Genomic DNA, 25,237 nt, shown 5'->3' with positions numbered 1-25,237 from the left:
CGCTCTCCACCAGCTGGAAACAAGAGCTGGCAAGCCCCTTATATGAATGGGATATCACTCCACTAAAAAGGAGTGTACCATCTCTGTCCTCTGGCAAGAAGGGACTACCCCCAAATATTAGTACTGCCATGGAGGATTAAGGAGAAAATGAATGTTTATGAAGTGTTTTGACATCCTGCAGTGAAAGGAGCTATATAAATTGCAAAGTTATCATATTTACATGAACAATCATCAGTATTGCATACTGTACCTCAGATGAAGATCTTCTGAGAACTTTAGACAGGCATAGATGAATTCTTTAATCTGATTGTAAACTTTAGGCACAAACTCAGAAAAGGGGAACTTCTTTGGAAACGGTTGCTGTAAAATACAGAAAAGAATTAAAATAAGGACAACAGCAGAAATTTAACAGGGAAAAACACCACTCCCAGCAAAATCTAGAGTAGCTGCTTTCCAGCTCCATGCTTTCAAATCAATTCTAATATTCAGCCAGGTTATGCAATGAAACAACAAGCCAGCATTTATTGTGTGTTATACAACTGTTTCAGCCAAGTGAAGGACCAGATAATCACTCACAAATAGCATTGTATTGGGCCTGGAGAGAAAACTGCAGCTAGAAGGGAATAGTCAGAGGAACACCTCACTCATACCCATTACCAGCTCCCTTATTCATAAAAAGAAAATACTGGAATACTCCTCAGTGTTGATTTACCACCATGCACGGCACAAGACATTTTGTTCTCTGTCACCTCTTACTGTTTCTGCCTCAGGCAGGCACTGGCTTACAACATCAATAGCAGGGAGGAAGCAGAGGTCATGTCCTTCAAATCAGACTCTTACTAGCTTGGCTTCAGCCATAGCCTAGACAGGGCCCAAGGGTCCAGAGCACAATGGTGAAGAAACTGGATGCCAAACAGATGGGGAATGGGAAGGGGGGAATTAATGCCCAAACACCTAACTTGGATTGAACTCCTTCCCCCCGCAACCCAGTCTGTAATTACACTCACCAGGCCGGGAGCATACATTTGCCAGAGGCTGAGCGCAAGCCAAGCATGGTTTAAAGAGACACTGTGACACTGTTCAGGTCAAGTCTGGCCCTACTTTTAGAGTTTTGTGAAGACCAAGCTTTTATAAAACTGAAGGTATCGTTATATTTTAAAATTCTGAAGAAATTAAAATAAACCAAGTCAACAGAAACGCTTCCATAAAATCAAAATGAAATTCCGATGGAAACAAACTTTTAAAAAACAAACATTGCACGCATTGCAAGCATTGCAGAACTGTTAGCTAGTTCTGCAATGCATTGCAAGCATTGCAGAACTGTTAGCTAGTTCTGCAACGCATTGCAAGCATTGCAGAACTGTTAGCTAGCACAATGATCCAAAAGAGAAATTGACTAGACACTGACAAGTCTGCTCTCTTCGCCTAAGCCCGGAACACGTAAACCATGAAAAATACAAGTGATTTTTTAAAAATTATTTCCATTTTAATAATTTTTGGTGTTGTTAGTAACTAGTTTCTTAAGGGTATCCCAACAGGGTCCCCTTTTAGAGGCTTCCTTACCTTTTCCAGCTCTGGATCCTGGAATGGAAACTGTCCTATTATCTTCTTATAAAGTTCTTCATTAGCTATGGGTATAGGACTGTAATTATCAGAATCAAGTATATTTCTGTAAAATATAAGAGAACAGTTACAGTAACTCTCCTTGCACAGAGAAATAATGTTACTACCAGGAGCACACCTGTCCAGAAACCGAGCGTAAGAGCCAATATCAAGGGTCCCTGGCATTCACAAAGGTCTAGCATAATGAGTTATAGCAGTACAGAGCATTTCCAGGTGAGAAATAGGTGACAGACCAGGCTTGTGGCTCTTTAACCTAAAATGGCTAGGAGTGCTACTCTTACCCAGGTGTTGCCTCTAACCCCAATCCTTTCCATAAACAAAGAACTCTGATCCGAATTAGTAGTGCTTTCAGTCTGAGCTAACTGACTCATCTGGGGTTTTCATTTGGGTTAGTAACCTGCCCACTTTACAGTGAAGACGCAGGCTAAATCACTTGAGCGCTGATGAACCTCCAACACCTTTCTACAATTCTCCCCATGAGCCCAGAAGGGCAGATACCTTTTCCCAGGATTCACTGACAAAAAAGCTACAGAGCAGCTCAGCTCATTGCAGCACAAAGAACCATGGGAAGTGTCTCCAAAAGCCCTGACATCACAGAGGTGAGTGCAGCCCTAGTGAAGACACAGCCGCTCGGGTCTGGCTTTGAAGTGTGGCTGATTCACACCCAGGTTAGACTATCCCAGTGCTCAGGCCTGAGTGCCAATCACCCAAGTTAACTCTGCAATGAAGACATACCGTGTATTTTAGGTGGTCAAAGAAGTAGCATAAGTGAATGTATCACATGGATATCAGTCGTGATGAGCGCTCTGAGACTGATGAGTCATTTGAGATCATTATCTGCAAGGCCTAAGACCCAACCAAACCACAAGCAAAGGTCTAACCAGGTGACCACCACGCAGGTATATAGGCTCCTAATGAAAGCAGTCACTCCAGTCTGCTCCATGTCGCTACTTTGTTGGTAGTTCTGACAGACTGCTCCCTGCCAACCTGTTCCTGCCCGTTTCAACCTGTGCCTATCTCCACTCCTGCTCCAGCCTTCATCTATCCCTGATCAAGCCATGGCAGGTCTCCCAGGTGTGCTGACCTTTTGAGCAGACTGCTCCCCGACATGCTCACATCGAGTGACCAAAATGGAAACCCCTGGCAGTTGGTCCGCAACCTTCAGGGTCAACTTGCCCAACTGCAACAGGAAAACAATTCCCTCTGCTCCCAAATCCCAGCAGATCCAGTACTGCCGGCAACAGTCCCTCTGGGACGTGGCCCAAAGGTTCCACTGCCAGAAAGATTTGATTGCAGATGCCAGAAGTTCTGTGCTGTTATTAACCAAAGCTGCTTTTTGTACTGGATGCATTCTGCAATATATCCTGATGACCAGACCAAGATGGGACTTCTCAGTTTATTGAACAGTGAAGCCCTAGAATGGGCCTCGCCACTTCTGGAACAGGCAAGCCTGATCCTTACTAATTTCAATTAATTAATCTCATACCATTTTGGTCCCATTTGATGATCCGAATAGCACTCGTATTGCTGAAGCTGCCTTGCAGTTTCTCAAACAAGGCCATTGGCCTGTCCCGCCACATGCCGTCTCCTTTCAGTGTCTGGTTGCTGGTACATCAAGGAATGAGGCAGGCCAGATCTACCATTTCTGCCAGGGTCTGAACGATGATGTAGAAGATGAACTGGTCTAGGTCAAACCCCCTCTATTCTGAACTCGTATTAAATTCTGCATTGGATCAAGAGTCATTTCAGTGACTCCACGAAAAGATGGCATGCCTGCAACCTCAGCAAAGCCCTGCTCCATTATGGCCATCCGCATGAACTGCTCCAAAGCCAGAGCCTGTGCAGACTGATGCAACAAGGCGGCACTACATGGGTGAAACAGTCTTTGCCTATACTGGATGGATAAAGCTCCTTTGCCACTGAGTGCCCCAGTAAACCCAGGCCTTTGGCAAATCTGGGAAATGACCAAATCCAGCCCCATTAGAGGGGTCACAGCTTTACGCAACCATGGAATCGAGTGTTCCGCACAAGCCCTCTCTTCTGCCATCATGTATCTTGGCAGCCGCAAACTGCCACTTTCCACATCTGCAGGTCTTGCTCCGTCTCTGCATCCTGACTACACCTGAGGTGAGCTGCACCCAGCTCGTGATACTGAATTCCATGGCTTCTAGTAATTTTATGGATGCAGGGTTGGCCAGTGTGGAAGTATCCCAATGTAGCAGTATCACCTCAGACCGAGTGGAGTCAACTGATGGCAGCATGCTGTTCTCAGGTCCAGTCACACATCAAACCGCATTCCTCCAGCTCAAAATCCAAGACCATATGGAAATTCTGCAGTTCAATTTCAATTCCATCGTGCAGGACCCTGCACTTATCCTTATTGAACCTCATCAGATTTCTTTTGGCCCAATCCTCCAATTTGTCTAGGTCCTTCTGTATCCTATCCCTCCCCTCCAGCATATCTACCACGCCTCCCAGTTTAGTATCATCCGCAAATTTGCTGAGAGTGCAATCCACACCATCCTCCAGATCATTTATGAAGATATTGAACAAAACTGGCCCCAGGACCAACCCTTGGGGTACTCCACTTGATACCGGCTGCCAACTAGATATGGAGCCATTGATCACTACCCGTTGAGCCCGACAATCTAGCCAGCTTTCTACCCACCTTGTAGTGCATTCATCCAGCCCATACTTCCTTAACTTGCTGACAAGAATACTGTGGGAGACCGTGTCAAAAGCTTTGCTAAAGTCAAGAAACAATACATCCACTGCTTTCCCTTCATCCACAGAACCAGTAATCTCATCATAAAAGGCGATTAGATTAGTCAGGCATGACCTTCCCTTGGTGAATCCATGCTGGCTGTTCCTGATCACTTTCCTCTCATGCAAGTGCTTCAGGATTGATTCTTTGAGGACCTGCTCCATGATTTTTCCAGGGACTGAGGTGAGGCTGACTGGCCAGTAGTTCCCAGGATCCTCCTTCTTCCCTTTTTTAAAGATTGGCACTACATTAGCCTTTTTCCAGTCATCCGGGACTTCCCCGGTTCGCCACGAGTTTTCAAAGATAATGGCCAATGGCTCTGCAATCACAGCCGCCAATTCCTTCAGCACTCTCGGATGCAACTCGTCCGGCCCCATGGACTTGTGCACGTCCAGCTTTTCTAAATAGTCCCTAACCACCTCTATCTCCACAGAGGGCTGGCCATCTCTTCCCCATTTTGTGATGCCCAGCGCAGCAGTCTGGGAGCTGAACAGAATCACTATCAAGAACAAAAGAAAAGGAGGACTTGTGGCACCTTAGAGACTAACAAATTTATTTGAGCATAAGCTTTTGTGAGCTATAGCTCACTTCATTAGTCTCTAAGGTGCCACAAGTACTCCTTTTCTTTTGTGAATACAGACTAACACGGCTGCTACTCTGAAACCTATCAAGAACAAGTAACCCTTGCCTTTGTTGGAAAGGGTAGATTCTGTTGAGGTATTTATCAAGCTCGACTTAGTGCCACTTGCAATCTAGTCCACCTATGGGAGGGCAACAAATGGAAAATTGCATTTCACACCTTATGGTCATTTTGAGTACCTAGTTTTGCCTTTCGATCTCTCCAATGCCCCAGCCATGTTCCAGCACTTTGTCAATGACATTTTTAGAAGTGTTGTAAGACCAATTTGTCAGAAAAACCAGGCCCGCCACGATCATCATATCCTCCTGGTACTCACGCACCTCTGAGCAAACAGCCTGTAAGGGTTTCAGAGTAACAGCCGTGTTAGTCTGTATTCGCAAAAAGAAAAGGAGTACTTGTGGCACCTTAGAGACTAACCAATTTATTTAGAACTGAGTTTGACCACTGTTCTGTTGACTTCTTAGGCTACATACCATTTTCCCTGACAGAACAGGTATGGATCCTCAAAGACTGTCCAGTTGTGACGAAGTGGGAATTTTCTGTAATATTTTTATGAATGCCGTGTATTCCTCAGTTTCCCCTATATGCTACATTGTTTCCCAGTGGGTGGGCAAGGACTGTTTGCTCCTAACAGCCATAGGTATGAATGTTGTCTAGCTATCTGTGCCTTAGTCCCTGTATGAATGGAGCATCTGAGAAAACAATGGCAGATGCAATCACTAGGACATTGACACCTGAAGGGATATTGATTTCCCCCACTCTCCTCAGGGAAGCTGAGCATAATTCTCCAGCTAGAGAACAAAGGACTTGGAAGGTGTAAGAAGGGGAATAAGAGCTGGCTGCTGGAAGGAGTTGGGGCTCTCACCTGGGAACTGACCAAGACGGTCAGACAGAGACGCACACAGCTTGAACACTACAGCTTGGCTGGGCTCAGGGCTAACCAGAATAGCCTTTGCTTTGACCTTCATTTCTCTGTGCTGACCTCAGGACTTCCCATGCTGTGTTTCAGTTGACTAATAAACCCTCCTGCATTGACAAAGCTGTTTGAGTGTCACTGCAAATCCTTGCTGGGGTGCATTAACCCCTGAAGAGTGTATGAGTCTCTACCAGGACTCTTTCTCAGCTGGACTCACTGAACAGAGCTCACGGTGTGAAGCAGGAATGCTGAAGGCCTAGAGGTCCAGCCTACAGAGGCCGTGAAGCAGCGTGGCTTACCATGGAGGAGGAGTGAGACCTCAAGGGGGTCTGGAACACTGAAGGGATTCTTCCTAGAGACTGTTCCAAAGCTGAGGGCATAGCACTGATTCTGTGGATCCATGACACCATGATCATGGATTGAGCAGCCCCAAGAAATGTCCATGACATCTAGTGTTTCCCACGGTTTGCCAACTTCTACCGGAGATTCATCAAGGGGTTTTCGAAGGTGGTGATCCCAATTGCTCCGGAAAAATACTATATTTGCTTGGACAGTGGAAGCCCAGTCTGCCTTTGATCAATTAAAGGGAGAGTGTACATCAGCACGCATTTTTCTACAACCAAACCTGGCAAAACCCTCTAATGTCAAAGTAGATGCTTCCAATTATGCAATCAGGGTAGTTTTGTCACAGCGGCATGGGCCCCAGGGTGTGCTTCTTCCTTGTTTGTTTTATTCCCAAAAATTAATGCCCATGGATCAAAACTATGAGATCAGTGACAAAGAACAGCTGACTTTTGAAGAATGGCACCATCATCTGGAGGACGCATGTTTCCCAGTCCAGGTATGTATGATCACAAGAATCTAGAATTCCTGTGAACTTTGGAAGCTCTCAATCAACACCAGATCCACTGGTTCCCCACCTCTTTTTTTTCCTGGTTCAACTTCACTTTGACCTATCATCTGGGTGCCAGGAATGATAAACCCAATGCATGGTTTCATATGAGGCAGTACTGGGACAAAGGAGATGGGGCTCTAGAACCTGCCACTATCTTGAAACCCTGCCATTTTGCCAATGTAGTAATGACAACAGCTTGCGGTCTCTCGTGAAGTCCCTTTTATCCCTCCAATCCATTTGCGGCAGAACTTATGTTGACTGATTCAGGCCTAGCTCCTGACTCTAAATGCTCAGTCAACAATGGGATCCTCTTGTACAAAGACTAGATGTATATCCCTGAAGATCAACCATGCCTAGCAATACTCTGGCTATGTCAGGATTCACCCCAATTGGCCACTTCAGTCACTGGAAAATAATGAGGCTGGTGTCTTGACATTTCTGTGGCCAAAACTGCATTTGTTCATCGAGCCCTACATCATCAACTCCTGTGACGTGTGTGCTAGAACAAAGGCTCCCTGGGGCAAACCCCTGGGTGTGCTAATTGCCCTGCCAACTCCATCTCAACCCTGGTCTTCCATATCCAAGAATTTTATCACTGATCTTCCCAATTCCCAGGGCCACGTGACTGTGTTGGTCATTGTTGACCTGCTTATAAAAAGTCACCTTTTGTGCCATGCCTTCAAATTCTCACTGTAGAGGTAACACCGCAACGGTTTTACAACCATACCTTGAAACTCCACGGCCTACCATCTAACTTTACATCTGATCAAAGACTGCTGTTCATTTCACATTTCTGGTGAGAGTTGTTTGAGCTCCTGCATGTGGATCTGCATGTCTCCTTGGCTTATCACCCCCAGACCAATGGAATGAGTGAACCAAATTCTTGAACAATACCACCATTGCTTTATCAGTTACCACCAGGATGACTGGGTTTTGCTTCTTCCTTTTGCTGAATTCATGTACAACAACTCTGACCACAGATCAACCCACCAGAGTCATTTTTACACCAACTATGGTTTCTACCAACAATTTTATCCATCCATGCCCCACAGCCTCCAACCTAGCTGAACACCTGCACTGTATCCAAGAGGAGTTGAAAGCCCATCTAGAATCAGCCAAAAAGGATTACGAACACTACACTGACCTCTGTAGGCAGGCAATCCCTCAATCACTGTTGGGGATGAAGTATGGCTCTCCACACAGCACTTTGGTTCTAGCCAAACTTCACGAAAAGTGGATTACTGATACCTTGGCCAACTGTGGGTCATCCAGCAGATTAAACCTGTAGCCTTTGAAGTCCAATTGCCCAAAAGGATGAAAATACAACTGGTATTCCACATCTCCTGGCTGAAAAAGCATATTGACTACACCTTTCCTGGATGAATTCAATTGCCCCTCCATCCAATGTAGTCCAGGGACATGAGGAGTAACTGGTAAAGATCTTGGACTCCTAAGTTCATCGAGGGGATCTCACTTACCTTGTTGATTGGGAGAGTTATGGTCCAGCTGATTGCTCCTGGGAGCTGGCCAACAATATATATGCATCTGCCTTACTTCGAGAAGTCCCTCAGTCACACCCCAAAAAACCAGGTCTGAGGATGCCAGGTAGGCGTCTTTTTTAGGGGTTGGAGGGAGGGAGGAAGGTACTGTGATGAATGTTCTGAGCCTGATGAGTCATCTCCGAGCCTGACGAGTCACTTGAGAAAATTACCTGTGAGGCCTATGGGCCCAGTCGATCCACAAGCAAAAATCTGACCAGGTGACCCCAAGGCAGGTATATAGGCTCTAAATGAAAGCAGACACTCCAGTTTCCTCAACATCACTACCTTGTTGGGAATGTTCCCTGCTAGTTGGTAGTTCTGACAGACTGCCCCAGCCCCAGTCTCAGCTTGTGCCCTGCTCCAAACCCTCCTCTAGCCAAGGTTGGTTGCCCGGCTTTGTTTGCAGCTATGTTGGTATTTCCTCTCCCTTTCCCAAGGTGGATAGGCTGCACCAAGTTATAGCAAGTTTAACATAAGCCAAATTTTAGACATAAGCATGCTGTTAGTGTCCCTTTAAATAAAAAAAAACAAAACATTTTAGCCAGTATATAAAATATCTCTCCAAGTAAAGTCTTACCACCATGTATAAAAGGTTTCTTACCTGAAAACTCCTGACCATTTCTTTAGCAGCGTCTCACTATATTGGTCTCTGATTTCCAGTAGCATGTCAAACAGCTGGTTTACAGGGAAGCCATACCCCTGCATTGAGAAACGCAAGCACCTACATTCAGTAAGAAATGCTAACACGGGGATTTCCTCCCCCCCCCCCAAAAAAAAAAAAGGGGGAGTAAATTCTACACTTCCATGACACTCATCAAATTTAATCTGAAGTGAGGACTGCATGGCTCAGGGATTTAGTACCTGTGTACTAAACTCCAGGCAGCCAGTTCAAATCCAGACTAGATCAGTAACGATTGTATGTTCTTCTCTTTTTCACAGGTCTGGCTCCTAAGGGACAGGTGTGGACATCAGAAAAAGCCCTGTCACATTCAACACACTCGTAGGCAGTCTCAGCAGAAAGGCCAAGGGCCTACTTTGAACCGTAGAGGTGGCCTCTTTGGGTCCAGGTGGACCAATCACGTGGGTAAGGCAGAGTGGGCCACTGCCCACAGATTAACTGCCCTGTGCAAACAGAGTGTCAGGCTCCAGGGCTATCAGTCTGGCACCTGAATTCACACACCACTAGATAAAGAAACAGAAGTGACATGGTGAAGCAGTGCCCATCAGCCAGTTTAAATGGCTGACATCTTTCACGAGCACTACAGATGTTTAACGAGATGTACATTAGTGTCTGACAGTCACATACCTGGAGTGTATCTGCAAACAGAACTATGAGGTTCTTCAAGTCTAATACCAGATTTGGGTCAGAACAGTAAGCCTAAAAAAAGGGGGGGGAAATTGAAAAAAAGTTTTAATTGCTACAAATAGAAAAAACATCTATACATACTCTTCTGTAATCCTTCATTTTGTGTAATATATAGACACTTGATTCAGCCTTTATTATTGGTAGGCTTTTAATAGCCTTTTATTATAGAGCGTGATCAGTCATATCATGATACACTGTCACAGAATACAGAAATACTGAAACATTATCCCATTCCAGAACATGGTGCAATCAAAAGCTCTACAAGACACACAAGGATTTCAGTTGCTGTGAAGATACCCCAGCAAGATGTCTATAAAAGTACCAAGAAGTTACTGTATTTATCAGGAGATTGAGAAGGGAAAAGGTGCAAAAGCAGTGCACTGACAGATCAAAGACACTGAGTGTTATCTATTGTTGAATAAAATTGTTAATTACATTGTGTCTAATGTTAACCAGGTCTTGTAAAACAGAAAATACCCCAAATTCTGTATATTAAGAAGATTTCATTTTTAACTAGAGGGTTCTGGCAACATGAGGAAAACACATTGCATGCCTAGGTGTCAGCAATATTAACGTTCATACCATGATATAAACAATTACTACAGCTCAAGACTCTAGTCAGAAAGATACACAAGCCTACTGGGAACAGCTGATCAAAATCACAAATTAGGTCATACATCCTCTTTGCACATAATCTTTATATTAGCAGACAACCCTACTAAAGAGAAATATGCAAAATTTCAAACAGACTCTTACCAAATATATAATCAGTGATCCTAAACTGGAAAAAAGAAACTGAGAGATTTCAAGTCCATTGGAAACAAAGAGGAATGACTCTGTTAATCAATGTGACAGACAAAGAAACATTTCCCAATTCACTGCCCAAAAAACAAAGTAGGAAAGAAAGACAGTTCCCTACTACTCTCAGAAATGATAAAAGGTGTCCCACTCAAAAACAAAGAAGAAAATCCAAGCATAATCCTGGCTGAAAGGACAGAGATGTAACAGGCTCACTAATGCGACAGCCTCCCACCAAATCAGAGATGAATGATAATATAGGATGGACATGCTGGGTCGTTATGCTGTCACCAAAATAAGTGTTTGGTGCCAAGATAATTTGATGATGACTGTAATATAAATGCTGAATGACTATGTAAAACTGCATGATTGTTGTAAAAACTATTCCTATCAGACACTTAATTCATTAAATTGGGCAACACTTGTCATGTTAGTAAAGTTATTGAAATTTAAAAAAATTGACGTGTTTTAATTTGTTTTGCTCTCATGGTTTACACTGCGCCACCAGAAACCCCTGATTAAAAGAGTACAGCTTTATGATAGAAATGTTTGGGTCTATTTTTCTCTCTACATATCCCCTTCCTTATGGCACAAATGGAGTCAGCCAGCAAAGTGTATCTCCAGTCAACAGAGCTGCCACACTATGGAAAACCAGAGACACATAGGAAACATCTGCAGATGCTCAACTATTTGGGTATATCTGAACACCAGGTTTGTAGCATGGGTTCCCTTAACAGGTTTATAACATGAATTAGTCCCATCTACATTGGCAAAACCAAACCACCATTTTGTAACATCGTTTGTGCTCACCTAAGTGGTGAAAATAATTTTTAAAAAATACTTTCAGTTTTACTCATCCAAGACATTGTAACATAGGGAAGAAAATCTACTTATTTGTCATTAAAATGTATGATATTTAACCCTATGGTGTGTCTTTCACTGGCATTTACTTCAATGGAATACCAAAATGTCCATGTTTCAGTTTAGAATACATTACTCCATACAAAACACATTACTCCAATGACAGAGAACAAGTAAACTCCCCCTACTGGTGCATTCCAAAAATGGTCGACCAAATAATGGAGAAATGGAAGCGAGAGCCAGTATTTACTATTTTCAGTCCCCCAAACAGAGGAGAGCGCAGTGCAGGATGATCTGGACTATCCAGAGCCATGAGAGCTGAATAAAGCCTTATCAGTATATAGGTATATAAGCTGTATATTTTTTTTTTAAAAAAAGAACACAGGCAAGAAACACCAAAATAAAAATCTAACCCCTAAAGACTCAGATTGTTTACCTGTTGCTGCAAAGATAATGAATCTGTTGCTTTTACTTACTGAATGTGTTCTTAGCGCGGCAATAGTTTTTGACAGAGCCATTTCCCACAGTTCATCAATATAGGCTCTATTGACCAAGCCCTGGGTCGTATGTAAGATGTGATCTTCAACTACAAAAAAGCTAACAAAGGAGAAGGCACAGCTGTCAGACGGTAGAGTCCCTATGACATCAACATGGTTTTACAAACACATGCAACTGACACACGCAAAACTAGCAAAACTCTCATCCACCCCGCCCCCACAAGAAAAGCAATCTGCTGCCCAATTCTGTCTACGTGCACAGAAATAAACACCAGGCGATAGACAGCTATAAAACCCCACTGACGTTTTGAAACTAAGCTTTAATTTGTTGCTAGCAGCAAGTAAACTGGTAAACATCAAATTTAAAGTATGTGTCAAGGAGACAGGTTTAAAATAATGTCACCAAAATCCAACACACCCCACAACACAGTTGTCAGAGGGCAAACACTTCCTATAATCTTTCCTACTGACCAACGGCTGCCTTGTGATCAGTTATGCTGTAGTGGAGGAAAGAGTCTTTGGGAAGATGCCCTGTTCCGCTTGAAAGAAAAGGGAAGGACAGCAGGATTATGGGAGTGGAGGGAACTAATCAGCAGCGACTTGCCTTCTTGCTCATTTTCCTGCATTCATAAACTCAATCCATGCATTTGTTTAGTCTCTGGCTTTCAAGTCTGTGCCAACTTCCCTGCCTCAGAAATGACAGGTTTTTTTTTTAAAGCAGTGCTAAATAAAGTAAACTGGGTATCAGCATATGGAATAAGAATCAGGTATTTCAGTACATGGGATATTTCCAATTGTAGGAATTTTTAATCACAGAAGCATAAGAGTTAGACCTAGAAGTGACCTGTTACATCACCCAGCCGTATCTCTTGGCCCATCTAGGACTGTGCTCTACAGCACATTTATTAAATGTCTTGTCCAGTCTGCTTTTAAAAGCTGAAAGCATGGAGGTCTCCACCCAGTCCCTTGAGAAGATAAGAGATCTCACATCGTCAGGAAGTTTTCCTGACTTTTAGCTTATGTTAGTTTTTCCTTCATTTTTTATTACCTCAGTGTTTCACCTCAACCATTTCTTCTTCTCTGGTGTTTATACTTTTCACATGTCTGTAGACTTATGTTCCCCTTAGGCATTGCTTAGTCAATTTAGAATTTCAGATTTTTTATAAGACAATTATTCTGGCTCCATGACAGAAGACAGGGGCATTGTTCCCAAGAAATGGATTCCCTAAACAAGTCACACAGAAGAGTCCATATATTTAAACCAGAAGCAAAGCTAGCAACTTCAGCTTTAACCTGTTCCAACTGCTCCAGGCACGCTGTCCATCAGCCGCTGATGTCAGCAGGACTATTCATGTCCTTAAAATTAAGCATGTTTTAGTACTTTTTTTGACTGAGGCTAAAGTGCACAGCACCTTGCAGGATCGGACCCCAGATGGTCTAAACACATTGCATTATTCATGTTGCTACATTAATTAATTAATATCTTCATTATAAATCCCTGTTTATCTGTTTATAACCACCATAAAGTATTGTTCATGGCTAAAATAAGGACAGTCTTACAACACTTTGAAATCCTAAAATGAAAGGAAATCTACAGATACAAAGTATCTTTTTTTATTATTAATATGGAGGCATAACTCCTAGCCACATTATTATATCACTAGGTTTCCCCCCTAATTTGAATTATCCCTCTAGAGTCCAATCAATCCACTCCAATCTCTAGTTACCAAATATTTTTGCCAAATCAGAACAAGGAGTAATAAGTGACGCGCAAGCCATTAAAAAGCTCAAGACAGAAACCCTAGATTATATAAAAATATCTGCTCAGTGGAGGAAGCCCATTAAGGTATTACAAATCAGTGTCAGGATGCTATCAGTGTACATTTTACTAATGTTTGCTGCTCAGATGGATATAAATGCATGCTGTGATTTACATTCAACCCTGGTTGATTACATTTCTCCAGCGTATCCCATCTTTTCAGGGGCAGCAGCCTTATCTTCTCTTCACTCAAATTCGGGCCATTTTTTGGAAGACTGTTGCTAGACTGTAGTTTGCAGCAGTAACTAACTCATTTTTTAAGCCACAGGAATAGAGGCTGAATGATCACACCAGCAAACATCCTTTCCTGAGCGAGGCAAGGAGTGGGATATCAAAGAACTATAATCAAGAGGATTACAACATCTGCATAATTCAATCAGATTGGCCTATTCATCTCATTATAGCAGCAAGTTGACATACACCGTGCACAAAACATGTTTACTCTCTTGAACTCACTGTGAAATTTGCAAGCAGTGCACAATAACTGTTCAGTCTTTAGAAAGCCTGCACTAGTGACACAGCACAGGTTTATGGGTGCAGTAAAATATGACTCTCCTCTTAAATGTTTAGGAAGCACAAACCACACTTTTCCTGTTTTGGCTCCTAAAAAGAATTGTCAGAAAGATCAACATTTCCTTTTTTTGTGTGTGCTATTCAATAACACAGCACACACATATTTCGAGAATGTGTATATAAAAAGAATACCTACCCTACAATTTGATTAAAATACTTCCTGTAGCCGTCTAAAGTTTCGTGCTGCAACAAAGAAAAGGGAACAAAGTTTAAAACGAAGAAGGGCAGTACAACTGGGAACAAGAGGCCACACACATAGAACAATATGTGCAGAGATAATGTGCTGCTCCTTTATTAGGCAAAGTCTCTTTGATCACTAAAGCTATTAGACAGTCATACCATATTTGAGGGGGGCTGAAGCACCAGTCTAGCCTGTTTTCTTCTCTGTTTCCTGTAGTAGTTCTCAAAGGTTTCTCTGGCACCCTGAAAAACAGATCAAATGAAGTCAAGTTCCTGGCCTTAGAGTTAACCCCAATCACCTCCACATACAACTGCTGCTTTTACATGTTAAAAGTTGATTTACACCATTTTTTTCTGACATCAGTGTCAACATTCCTTTAAAAAGCTTGATCCAAATACCAATTTGTTCTGGATAGTTATACAGGTAACTATTTTGGCACAAGTATTTCTGAAGAAGCCTGCTATGTTCACAGACACACACTCTTCCAACACTACTGTGCAGCATTTCTGCGAGCATCCACGTCTGCATAGCACACTTACTGTACCACAGTTCTAGCAGATTTAGCACACGTCAAAAAAACCTAGGCATAGTGGAAAATGAAATCATTTCAAGAGAGAACAAGCAAACCTTTTGTGAGAAGGAACAATCAATGCTGGAAAAAGGTTACAGAAATTCCTTTAGACACTTACATGTCCCTTACCACCATTATAGTTGAGCACCCTCAGTAAAACCCAGACCTAAAAATCTAGGACTAGAGCTCTGGTCCTACAGTTCTATACAGACAGGCCTCTCCCACCTGACACAAAGGAAGCTACCTCAGTTAAGCTACACATGGTGAGTGGTTTCCCCCTCACAAGGGAACTTGAGGAGTTTCTATTTTTTTTATCATTTGGTGACTGCTTCATCTTGTCCACATCCAGGAGGGTGGCCATCCAGTCAGCACAAAAAAAAAAAAAAAAAAAAAAAAAAAACTTCTGAGCATCCTCAGAATCCCCCTTATTGAGGCATCAAGACATCCAAATTCTGCCCAGGTTATGTGGCTACTGCAGCACCTTCTTGTTTTATCCCTTAGCATTCCTACCTTACTCTGTTACCATCCTTCCCTCCCCACCCTCTTACCTACTGACTGCTATACTTACCAACATGCCTCCAGCTTCCAACCAGGACACACCACAAGATCCACTGTCTACAGCCAAGCTTTAAGATACAACCGCATTTGCTCCAATCCCTCAGACAGAGACAAACACGTACAAGATCTCTATCAAGCATTCTTAAAACTAAAATACCCACCTGCTGAAGTGAAAAAACAGACTGACAGAGCCAGAAGAGTACCCAAAAGTCACCTACTACAGGACAGGCCCAACAAAGAAAATAACAGAAAGCCACTAGCCATCACCTTCAGCCCCCAACTAAAACCTCTCCAGCGCATCATCAAAGAGTTACAACCTATCCTGAAAAATGATCCCTCACTCTCACAGATCTTGGGAGACAGACCAGCCCTCGCTTACAGACAGCCCCCCAACCTGAAGCAAATACTCACCAGCAACCACACACCACACAACAAATACACTAACCCAGGAACCTATCCTTGCAACAAAGCCCGATGACAATTCTGTCCACATATTTATTCAAGTGACACCATCGTAAGACCTAATCACATTAGCCACGCCATTAGGGGCTCATTCACCTGCAAGTCTACCAATGTGATATATTCCATCATGTGCCAGCAATGCCCCTCTGCCATGTACATTGGCCAAACCGGACAGTCTCTATGCAAAAGAATAAATGGACACAAATCTGACATCAGGAATCATAACATTCAAAAACCAGTAGGAGAACACTTCAACCTCTCTGGCCACTCAGTAAAATATTTAAGGGTGGCAATTTTGCAACAGAAAAGCTTCAAAAACAGACTCCAAGGAGAAACTGCTGAGCTTGAATTAATATGCAAACTAGATACCATTAACTTGGATTTGAATAGAGACTGGGAGTGGCTGGGTCATTACACATATTGAATCTATTTCCTTAAGTATCCTCACACCTTCTTGTCAACTGTCTAAATGGGCCATCTTGATTATCACGACAAAAGTTTTTTTTTTTCCTCCTACTGATAATAGCTCATCTTAACTACTTAGTCTCTCACAGTTTGTATGGCATCTTCCAACTTATCTGTCTGTGTGTGTATACATATACACACATATATATATATATATATATATATATATATATATATATGTTCCATTCTATGCATCCGATGAAGTGAGCTGTAGCCCACGAAAGCTTATGCTCTAATAAATGTGTTAGTTTCTAAGGTGCCACAAGTCCTCCTGTTCTTTTCACCCTCTTACTGTTTCACATCTGAAATTGGATTACAAAATCCTTAGGGCAGGGACAGCGTCTCTATTTGCACGTTAAAGACCAAACATTTTTTTCAAATACTGTACAAAACAAATAAGAACAACTCCTCCTAAGTATTTTTAGTCTGCTCCACGCACAACCAGAGACTTGGGTCTTTTTTGTTTAAATGGAGAAAGTGAATTAAAAAGCCAAACAATTGTTTCTATACTTCCCACACATAAACCTCCTCCCCATATTATTGTACAAACAGAGTTTGAGTTAACAGCCCCTTTATTAAAAGGTTCTCAGGAAATTTATGCCGTTAATATTACCAGCAGTGCAGTCACACACGCTACCCTCCTTTGTGTGTAGATTATGGAGCTCCAGCAGGTTAGGTAAAATGTAGCCACGCTGATTTCATTGTGAGGCCCCTCCAGATATCGTCACCCATGTGCTCTGTGTACCTATATCAGAGGTGGGCAAACTATGGCCCACGGGACCATCTTGTCCAGCCCTCGAGCTTCCAGCTGGGGAGTCTAGCCCCCCCCCCCCGTTGTCCCCACTCCCCCGCAGCCTCTGCTCATTGCGCTGCCCGCGCTCTGGCCCACCGCTCCTGCTGGGCAGCGTTGTGGCGTAGCTGGCTCCGGTCGGGCAGCAGGGCTACGAGCTCCTGCCGCTCTGAGCGGCATGGTAAGAGGGCGGGGAGCAGGGGGGCTGGATAATGGGCAGAGGGTTCTGGGGGGTTGTCAGGGGACAGGGCACAGTTGGATGGGGCAGGGCCGTCAGGGGACAGGGGGGATTGAATAGGGGGTGGGATCCAGAGGGGGCGGGATCCAGAGGGGGCAGTTGGGGTGGGGTTCCCAGGAGGGGGCGGTCAGGAGACAAGGAGCGGGGGGGTTCAATGGGTTGGGGACTTGAGGGGGGCAGTCACGGGGCAGGAAGTGGGAGGGGATGAATAGGGGACGGGAGCCAGACTGTTTGGGGAGGCACAGCCTTCCCCACCCGGTCCTTCATACAGTTTCACAATCCCGATGTGGCCCTCAGGCCAAAAAGTTTGTCCACCCCTGACGTAGATCTTGGAACACAGGGTTTTCAGGTTTGTAACATTGGTTCTCTATTTGTTAGAACATATACAATACCTTTGTCCTTAGTGAAGGTCAAAAGACAAACTAAGACTTGGTATAAACTAACTCAGACCTGGCTTAAGCTAGGGCAAATCCCCTGAAGTCAATCAAGTTGTTCCACTTTGTACCAGGGCTGAAATTGGTTTTAAGTCAACAACAAGTTTGACATTCTGCGGAAAAGGACCTAGGGGTGACAGTGGACGAGAAGCTGGATATGAGTCAGCAGTGTGCCCTTGTTGCCAAGAAGGCCAATGGCATTTTGGGATGTATAAGTAGGGGCATAGCGAGCAGATCGAGGGACGTGATCGTTCCCCTCTATTCGACATTGGTGAGGCCTCATCTGGAGTACTGTGTCCAGTTTTGGGCCCCACACTTCAAGAAGGATGTGGATAAATTGGAGAGAGTCCAGCGAAGGGCAACAAAAATGATTAGGGGACTGGAACACATGAGTTATGAGGAGAGGCTGAGGGAGCTGGGATTGTTTAGCCTGCAGAAGAGAAGAATGAGGGGGGATTTGATAGCTGCTTTCAACTACCTGAAAGGGGGTTCCAAAGAGGATGGCTCTAGACTGTTCTCAATGGTAGCAGATGACAGAACGAGGAGTAATGGTCTCAAGTTGCAGTGGGGGAGGTTTAGATTGGATATTAGGAAAAACTTTTTCACTAAGAGGGTGGTGAAACACTGGAATGCGTTACCTAGGGAGGTGGTAGAATCTCCTTCCTTAGAGGTTTTTAAGGTCAGGCTTGACAAAGCCCTGGCTGGGATGATTTAACTGGGAATTGGTCCTGCTTTGAGCAGGGGGTTGGACTAGATGACCTTCTGGGGTCCCTTCCAACCCTGATATTCTATGATTCTATGATTTCAAAGAGAGGCATTTATGAGCCAGAAGCTGTTTAGGAATAGTCTTTCCCCATGTCCCATCCTCTCTGTCTTCTGACATTACTGCCATCTGTCCCCTCATGCTCTCCCTTCATTTTATCAGCTGGTGTGGGATAATAGGATTGCAAGTCAGGGATTCACAGACTTCAAAGCCAGAGGGCACCATTATCATCATCTAGTGTCTGACCTTTTGCATAATACAGGCCAGAGAATTTCACCAAGTGACTTCTGCCTGCATCTAGTTGACAGCTTCTTTTAGAACTTTTAGAGAGACACCCTTAACACTCAGCTCCTTCCTGCAACCACAGGTCTCAGACCTCCCCTTCCACCTCAACCTAGCTCCTCTGTGAGGATGGAAGCCATTTCTCTGCAGGTAGACTCCCCATTGACGACTCCTGTTTGTTATGTCATCAGTGTTAGAAACATCAGCTTCATACTTGCAGGTGGAAAGAAACTAAGGCAGAGAAACTCCAAAACTCAATGTAAAATTGAGCAATTTTTTTTACAATGGAATTTTCCTTTAGAAAGGTGCCATCTGGGGATTTAATAGGACTAGCCTCCTTCTTAGGAACTGCAAATGGTGCCCCTACCTAAAGCGCTAAAAATCTTCACACTTCTTAGCTCCCAGACTTGCATCATAAGCTCACGAAAGCTCATGCTCAAATAAATTGGTTAGTCTCTAAGGTGCCACAAGTACTCCTTTTCTTTTTGCAAAGACAGACTAACACGGCTGTTACTCTGAAACCTATCATAAACACACAGACATTTGTCAGGCTATTGTTGCTATCCATTTCCTCTGACCTCCTAGTGAGTGGGATGACAGTATTGAAACCAAGCTTCTTGTCCCAACTCCACCAATGATTTGCCCCGTCACTTTACGCATGTCATTTAACTTTTCTATGGCTCAATTTCTGCAATCTCTATTAGTGGCATAATGATGTTTAACTGCCTTACAATGGGTGTTTGTGATGTGAAAAAGTTTGAGGCCCGTGACAAGTACAAATTACGATATGCTAATTGTAGAATCTTTGAAACAATTTCTACACATCTCTGCATCTCCTCTATGCCATGCAGCAATCCGATGGCTATTATTCAAGCACTTTTTAAGACCAAACCTTGCAACTGTATCTTCATTATGGGCCAGAGTTAGATTCCTCTCCACAAATATGGTGAAAAGAAAAGGAGTACTTGTGGCACCTTAGAGACTAACCAATTTATTTGAGCATGAGCTTTGGTGAGCTACAGCTCACTTCATCGCATCCGATGAAGTGAGCTGTAGCTCACGAAAGCTCATGCTCAAATAAATTGGTTAGTCTCTAAGGTGCCACAAGTACTCCTTTTCTTTTTGTCTCTCTACTGACTACCTCAAAGGGTGAACCTACCAAACACACCTCTGACAGCATCATTCAGATTCTTGATTGAAACCACTCAGACTAACATGGGGCAGTCGCCTGTTAACATTGAATTCACAGAGCAAGCTCACATTATATTCTAGTTTTTCCTTCCCGAAAAACACTACTGAGAAAAGCAACCTCAACTGACTGGGTGAGTTCCAGCAGCGTACAGCACCCTCTGGGAAGTGCAAACAGATGAGGTTAGGTGCAATCTTCAATGCGGAAGGCAGTACACGGGATTCCTTCGGTCACTGAAACCAGCCACTGCGATAGCTTTATACAGAATCTTCTGAGAGTCAATTGGTGGTTAATTTCCAATTATTTCCTGTACACAGAGGTTGTCATCTCACCAAACAATGTAGGTGAGATTTTGAGGTGACCTCAAGGGCTTATTGGAGTCTTCAAACGCAAGTCACTAGGACCACAACAGCAATTTGAAACTGGTCAGACATTTTAAAGAGTAACTTAAAGAATAACTTAATCCACGATGAAGTTTCTGCTCGGAATAGCTCCCAACCAAGGCACACTTTTACTCATCCCTCAAGATGCACAGCTAAGAACTCTCCTTCCTTTCCATACATTCTAAGGGAAAAGATGAGGAAGAGTCCCAAATATTGCCCTTACCCTCTCCTACCATTCCCCCAGCCACCTGTTCAAGTGCACTCTTCCATCTTCCCAGCATCCCATACCCCTTTTTGCTCAAGTCACCTAGTGACTCCCACAATCTCTCTGCTAGCTCTGACAAGGTCACACTCTCATTGTGCGTGCTCTGGGGCATTACCCTCCAAAAACACTACCTAGGCAACAGGGCTCTGTACAGAAGGTGCCTTTGGTGTTGAACCTCACTGCAGAAGAGCACTAAGGAAAGCCTACCTCACTCAAAAGCCGCCAGTGCAACCAAGCATCTGTCTTTCCCCAACCCAGTGTTTGGGAGCTAAATTGCCAGCTTTGTTTTCTGAAATATTTTCTATTTGTCTTTTTTAAATACTCTGCCCATCAGCAATTATTTTACACAATAAAATAAGGGGGGGGCGCGAGAATTGTGTGTTGAAGATTAAATATTTGAGGAAGCTTTACAATGTTCCCTCCCTTTCTTTCCAACGTAAGAAGAGGCTAAGACTGACAAACGATTTCCCTTTGGAAATCACTCCAGAGACACAATGTGTGGAAGTGTTATTGCTTGACTTTAAAACCGAGTATTGAGACTTGTGGCTTTATCCATAAACAGGTCTCTTCATTTTTGAATGAAACCTCTCTATCCCGCGCAAACTGCCATACTTCGTATACTTCAGAAAGCAAATGCCTCCATATTTCAATATATCAAATGGCTTGAGTCCTAGATTTGAAGGGCTGGGGGGGGGAGAGACACCGTAATTGGAAGACAAATTTGAACAGAGATCCTAGAGATCAGAGATAGACAAGACATGCTGGTTCATCCCACTGATCTCACAGGCAATGCCATACTGTTCCCTGCAGAACCTTGTTCAGCCAACTTTTAAAACATCCCAAGTAATGTGAACGAAGAAATTATTCCAAAGCATAAACCGAGCTCTCTCAGGAAGTCTTTCCTGATATTCCTGATGAGTCAGCAGCGTGCCCTTGTTGCCAAGAAGGCGAATGGCATATTGGGCTGCATGAGTAAGAGCACTGCCAGCAGATCGAGGGAAGTGATTATTCTCCTCTATTCGGCATTGATGAGGCCACATCTGGAGTACTGCATCCAGTTTTGGGCCCGCCACTACAGAAAAGATGTGGACAAATAGGAGAGAGTCCAGCGGAGGGCAACGAAAATGATTAGGGGGCTGGGGCACATGACTTATGAGGAGGGGCTGAGAGAACTGGGATTGTTTAGTCTGCAGAAGAGAAGAGTGAGGGGGGATTTGATAGCAGCCTTCAACTACCTGAAGGGGGGGTTCCAAAGAGGATGGAGCTCAGCTGTTCTCAGTGGTGGCAGACGACAGAACAAGGAATAATGGTCTCAAGTTGCAGTGGGGGAGGTTTAGGTTGGATATTAGGAAAAATTATTTCACTAGCAGGGTGGTGAAGCACTGGAATGGGTTACCTAGGGAGGTGGTGGAATCTCCATCCTTAGAGGTTTTTAAGGGCCACCTTGACAAAGCCCTGGCTGGGATGATTTAGTTGGGGATTGGTCCTGCTTTGAGCAGGTGGTTGGACTAGATGACCTCCTGAGGTCTCTTCCAACCCTAATATTCTATGATTCCACCAACATTTTCCCCCTTTCTTAATTTCATCCCATCCTCTTAATAATATTCCCCTGTACATCCCTAAACAGTTTCTCATTCCTTTTTTTGTTCTGCACTCCCCATATATTAGAAAGTGTGTTTTTCCTGGGTTGTTGCTTTGCTAAACTATACATATTTTCACTCTTGATCTATCCTCAGTGTAGTCAGCCCTCCAAAAGTTATATTTGTTTCTATTCTGTGAAAGCCCTCTAATACATCAGAATTGTTCTGGTAATAAGGTGACCAGAAATGAATGCAATATTCCAGGTTTGTGTATTTTTAAATCTTTTATAAATGAGTCAATATGGAGGACAGAACTGCCATAGGCAACGAATAACCTATATTTTATATTGTTCCCTTATAATCACTACACAGTGTCATTACTAATGGTTACTTCTGTTCATGTCCCTATTTCTCTTTTTCTAAAATGCTATCATGTTAGTATCTAAAGGCTGTTCAACAACCAGATTGCACAGAGAGCCTATTAAAGCATCACTGACCAACTCATGTTGTCCTGCCGCCCTTCCTATCGCTTTACTACTCATCTGATCTTTTCTATAGATGGTCTCCGTGTCTTCTTGTCAGTCACAAATGTTCTCAGCTTCTTTCTAGTCATATCATCGATTACAAGGCCACAAGGGACCACTGTGATCATTTAGTCTGACCTGCTATATATCACAGGCCAGAAAACTTCCTCACAATAATCCCTAAAGCATATCCTTTAGAAAAACATTCCATCTTGATTTTAAAATTGCCAGCGATAGCAAATCCATCATAAACCTTGGTAAACTGTTCAACTGATTAATTACCTTCACATTTAAAAATTTACACACCTTATTTCCAGTTTGAATTCACCTAGCTTTAATTTCCAGCCATCGGATAATGTTGTACATTTATCTGCTAGACTGAAGAGCCCATTAGCAAATATATGTTCTCCAAGTAGGTCCTTATAGACTGTAATCAAGTCAGCCCTTAATGTTCTCTTTGACTGAGTTTCTTGAGGCTACCATTTTAAGGCTTGTTTCTAATCCTTTAATCATTCTCTTGGCTCTTCTCTGAACCCTCTCCAATTTATCAACATCCTTCTTGAATTGTGGGCATCACAACTGGACATAGTATTTCAGCAGTGGTCATACCAATGCCAAATACAGAGGTAAAATAACCTCTCTACTCCTACTTGAGATTCCCCAGTTTGTGCATCCCAGGATCGCATTAGCCCTCTTGGCCACAGAGATGCACTGGGAGCTCATGTTCAGCTGATTATCCACTACGGCCCCCAAATCTTTTTCAGAGTTACAGTTTCCCAGGACAGAATCCCCCATCCTGTAAGTATGATCCACATTCTTTGTTCCTAGATATATACATTTACATTTCACTATATTAAAACACACACTGTTTGCTTGTGCCCAATTCAGATTGCTCTGCATCAGTGATCTGTCCTCTTCATTATTTATCCCTCCCGCAAATGTTCCTAAAAGCAGCTGTTTCACTCTGCATAAATTTAATACTCAATAACTAATACATTGGGCATATCTGCAAAATCTATTCATCTCCTTTTTTAAAAATAGAAAAAGACAAATATTAGTGGCCTAACAAAACAGAAGTCACATTGAAAATATCTTCACACTCCACACATCTTGAATCAACTAGCAGCTACAGGACAGAGAGTGAGGTTTCTAAGGTATGTTTCAGAGGATCTGCAACTCACTATGAAAACTTTCCTCCAAAGCAGACTATTGTCTGTGCAAATGGTTTTTTATATCTCAGTGCCTGTCTCTGGGGTAGACAGTCCCCAGAAAAGAGGGAAAAAACCACACATGCTTGCTCATTTATTGAGATTTATTTGATTGGAACAGATTTCTCTCCCTCCCTGCCCCCCACCATTCAAGCAGGCAGCCAAAGATTCAAAATTACAGTCACAAACTGCACATTTATTCTAATCACCGGTCCAGGAAAAGCCATCAATAACACCATATGTTTTATAAAATTACTGGGCAGAACTTTATTTTTCAGATTAGCTTTGGAGCATCCAGTTCACAAACTTGGCAATGAGCGCCAGATAATTAAACTTGTTGATGATCACCACATCAGCTGCCATAAGGGAAAATGAAATATAATCACATGAAGGCAGATGCAAGATTTAAGGAATCAAAAAAAAAGCTCTAGCTAAGGGGTAGCAGAGGTGAAAGTGCATCCAGTTATGAATTACATGAGGATAGTTACAGTAAGTTTCATGTTTTTCTTTAATATACATTTTCATCTCATTTATTTTTCCTGCCATTTCAAATCATTAATGCACGGCTCCCTTATTTCTCAGAAGTTTCACAACTACATGCCTAGCAAAGGGTATTTTGGATCCAAAACATGCTGAACATGTCACTTCTCCCTAGGATAACAGAGGTTTAAGTGGTGTTAACCCTGAAACAGAAAACCGTCCCATGTACAGAATGTACTAATCATTGAAGAGCAGTAGGTCACTGTGTAAAACATGGTAGTGATAACACTTTGCCCGGATGCAGTGATTGTCAGCTGAGACACTCCAAGCATTTTACAAGTATTTTTTAATCCTCATATCACCTTTAACATCTGCAGAGACCAGCTAGGACTTCTGTGAGATCTCACGCAAAAGAGTCAAAGTAAATGGCACAGTTTGCTATTTATGCACCTCAGAAGGTGGGAGGGCTGGGTTAGTCATGCTGGGATTTGAACCCAGAGTTACAGGGAGTCCAGGTATTTCAAACTAAAAGATTTAGCACAGCCTTCCTACCTACTATAGTCAATTAGTG

The 25,237-nt window shown here is 43.1% G+C and overlaps 1 protein-coding gene across 4 annotated transcripts in view; it reads right to left on the bottom strand.

Annotated features, from left to right (window-relative positions):
- Nucleotides 1–25,237, bottom strand: part of EXOC6B (exocyst complex component 6B) — a 450,651-nt gene that overhangs the window by 188,639 nt on the left and 236,775 nt on the right. For all 4 annotated transcript variants that reach the window (XM_073343016.1, XM_073343018.1, XM_073343017.1 and 1 more), the window contains exons 9-15: nt 14,633–14,716; nt 14,430–14,476; nt 11,881–12,001; nt 9,686–9,757; nt 8,981–9,078; nt 1,564–1,669; nt 251–360 (exon numbers count right to left, since the gene is read on the bottom strand). In XM_073343016.1, the coding sequence (XP_073199117.1) occupies nt 251–360; nt 1,564–1,669; nt 8,981–9,078; nt 9,686–9,757; nt 11,881–12,001; nt 14,430–14,476; nt 14,633–14,716 (638 nt within the window). The remainder of the gene's footprint in view (nt 1–250; nt 361–1,563; nt 1,670–8,980; nt 9,079–9,685; nt 9,758–11,880; nt 12,002–14,429; nt 14,477–14,632; nt 14,717–25,237) is intronic.

Source organism: Lepidochelys kempii, chromosome 4, assembly GCF_965140265.1.
Source record: "Lepidochelys kempii isolate rLepKem1 chromosome 4, rLepKem1.hap2, whole genome shotgun sequence".
Classification (NCBI taxonomy): Eukaryota; Metazoa; Chordata; order Testudines; family Cheloniidae; genus Lepidochelys; species Lepidochelys kempii.
Note: the sequence above shows the minus strand (reverse complement) of the source record. Positions and strands in the feature narration are given on the sequence as shown.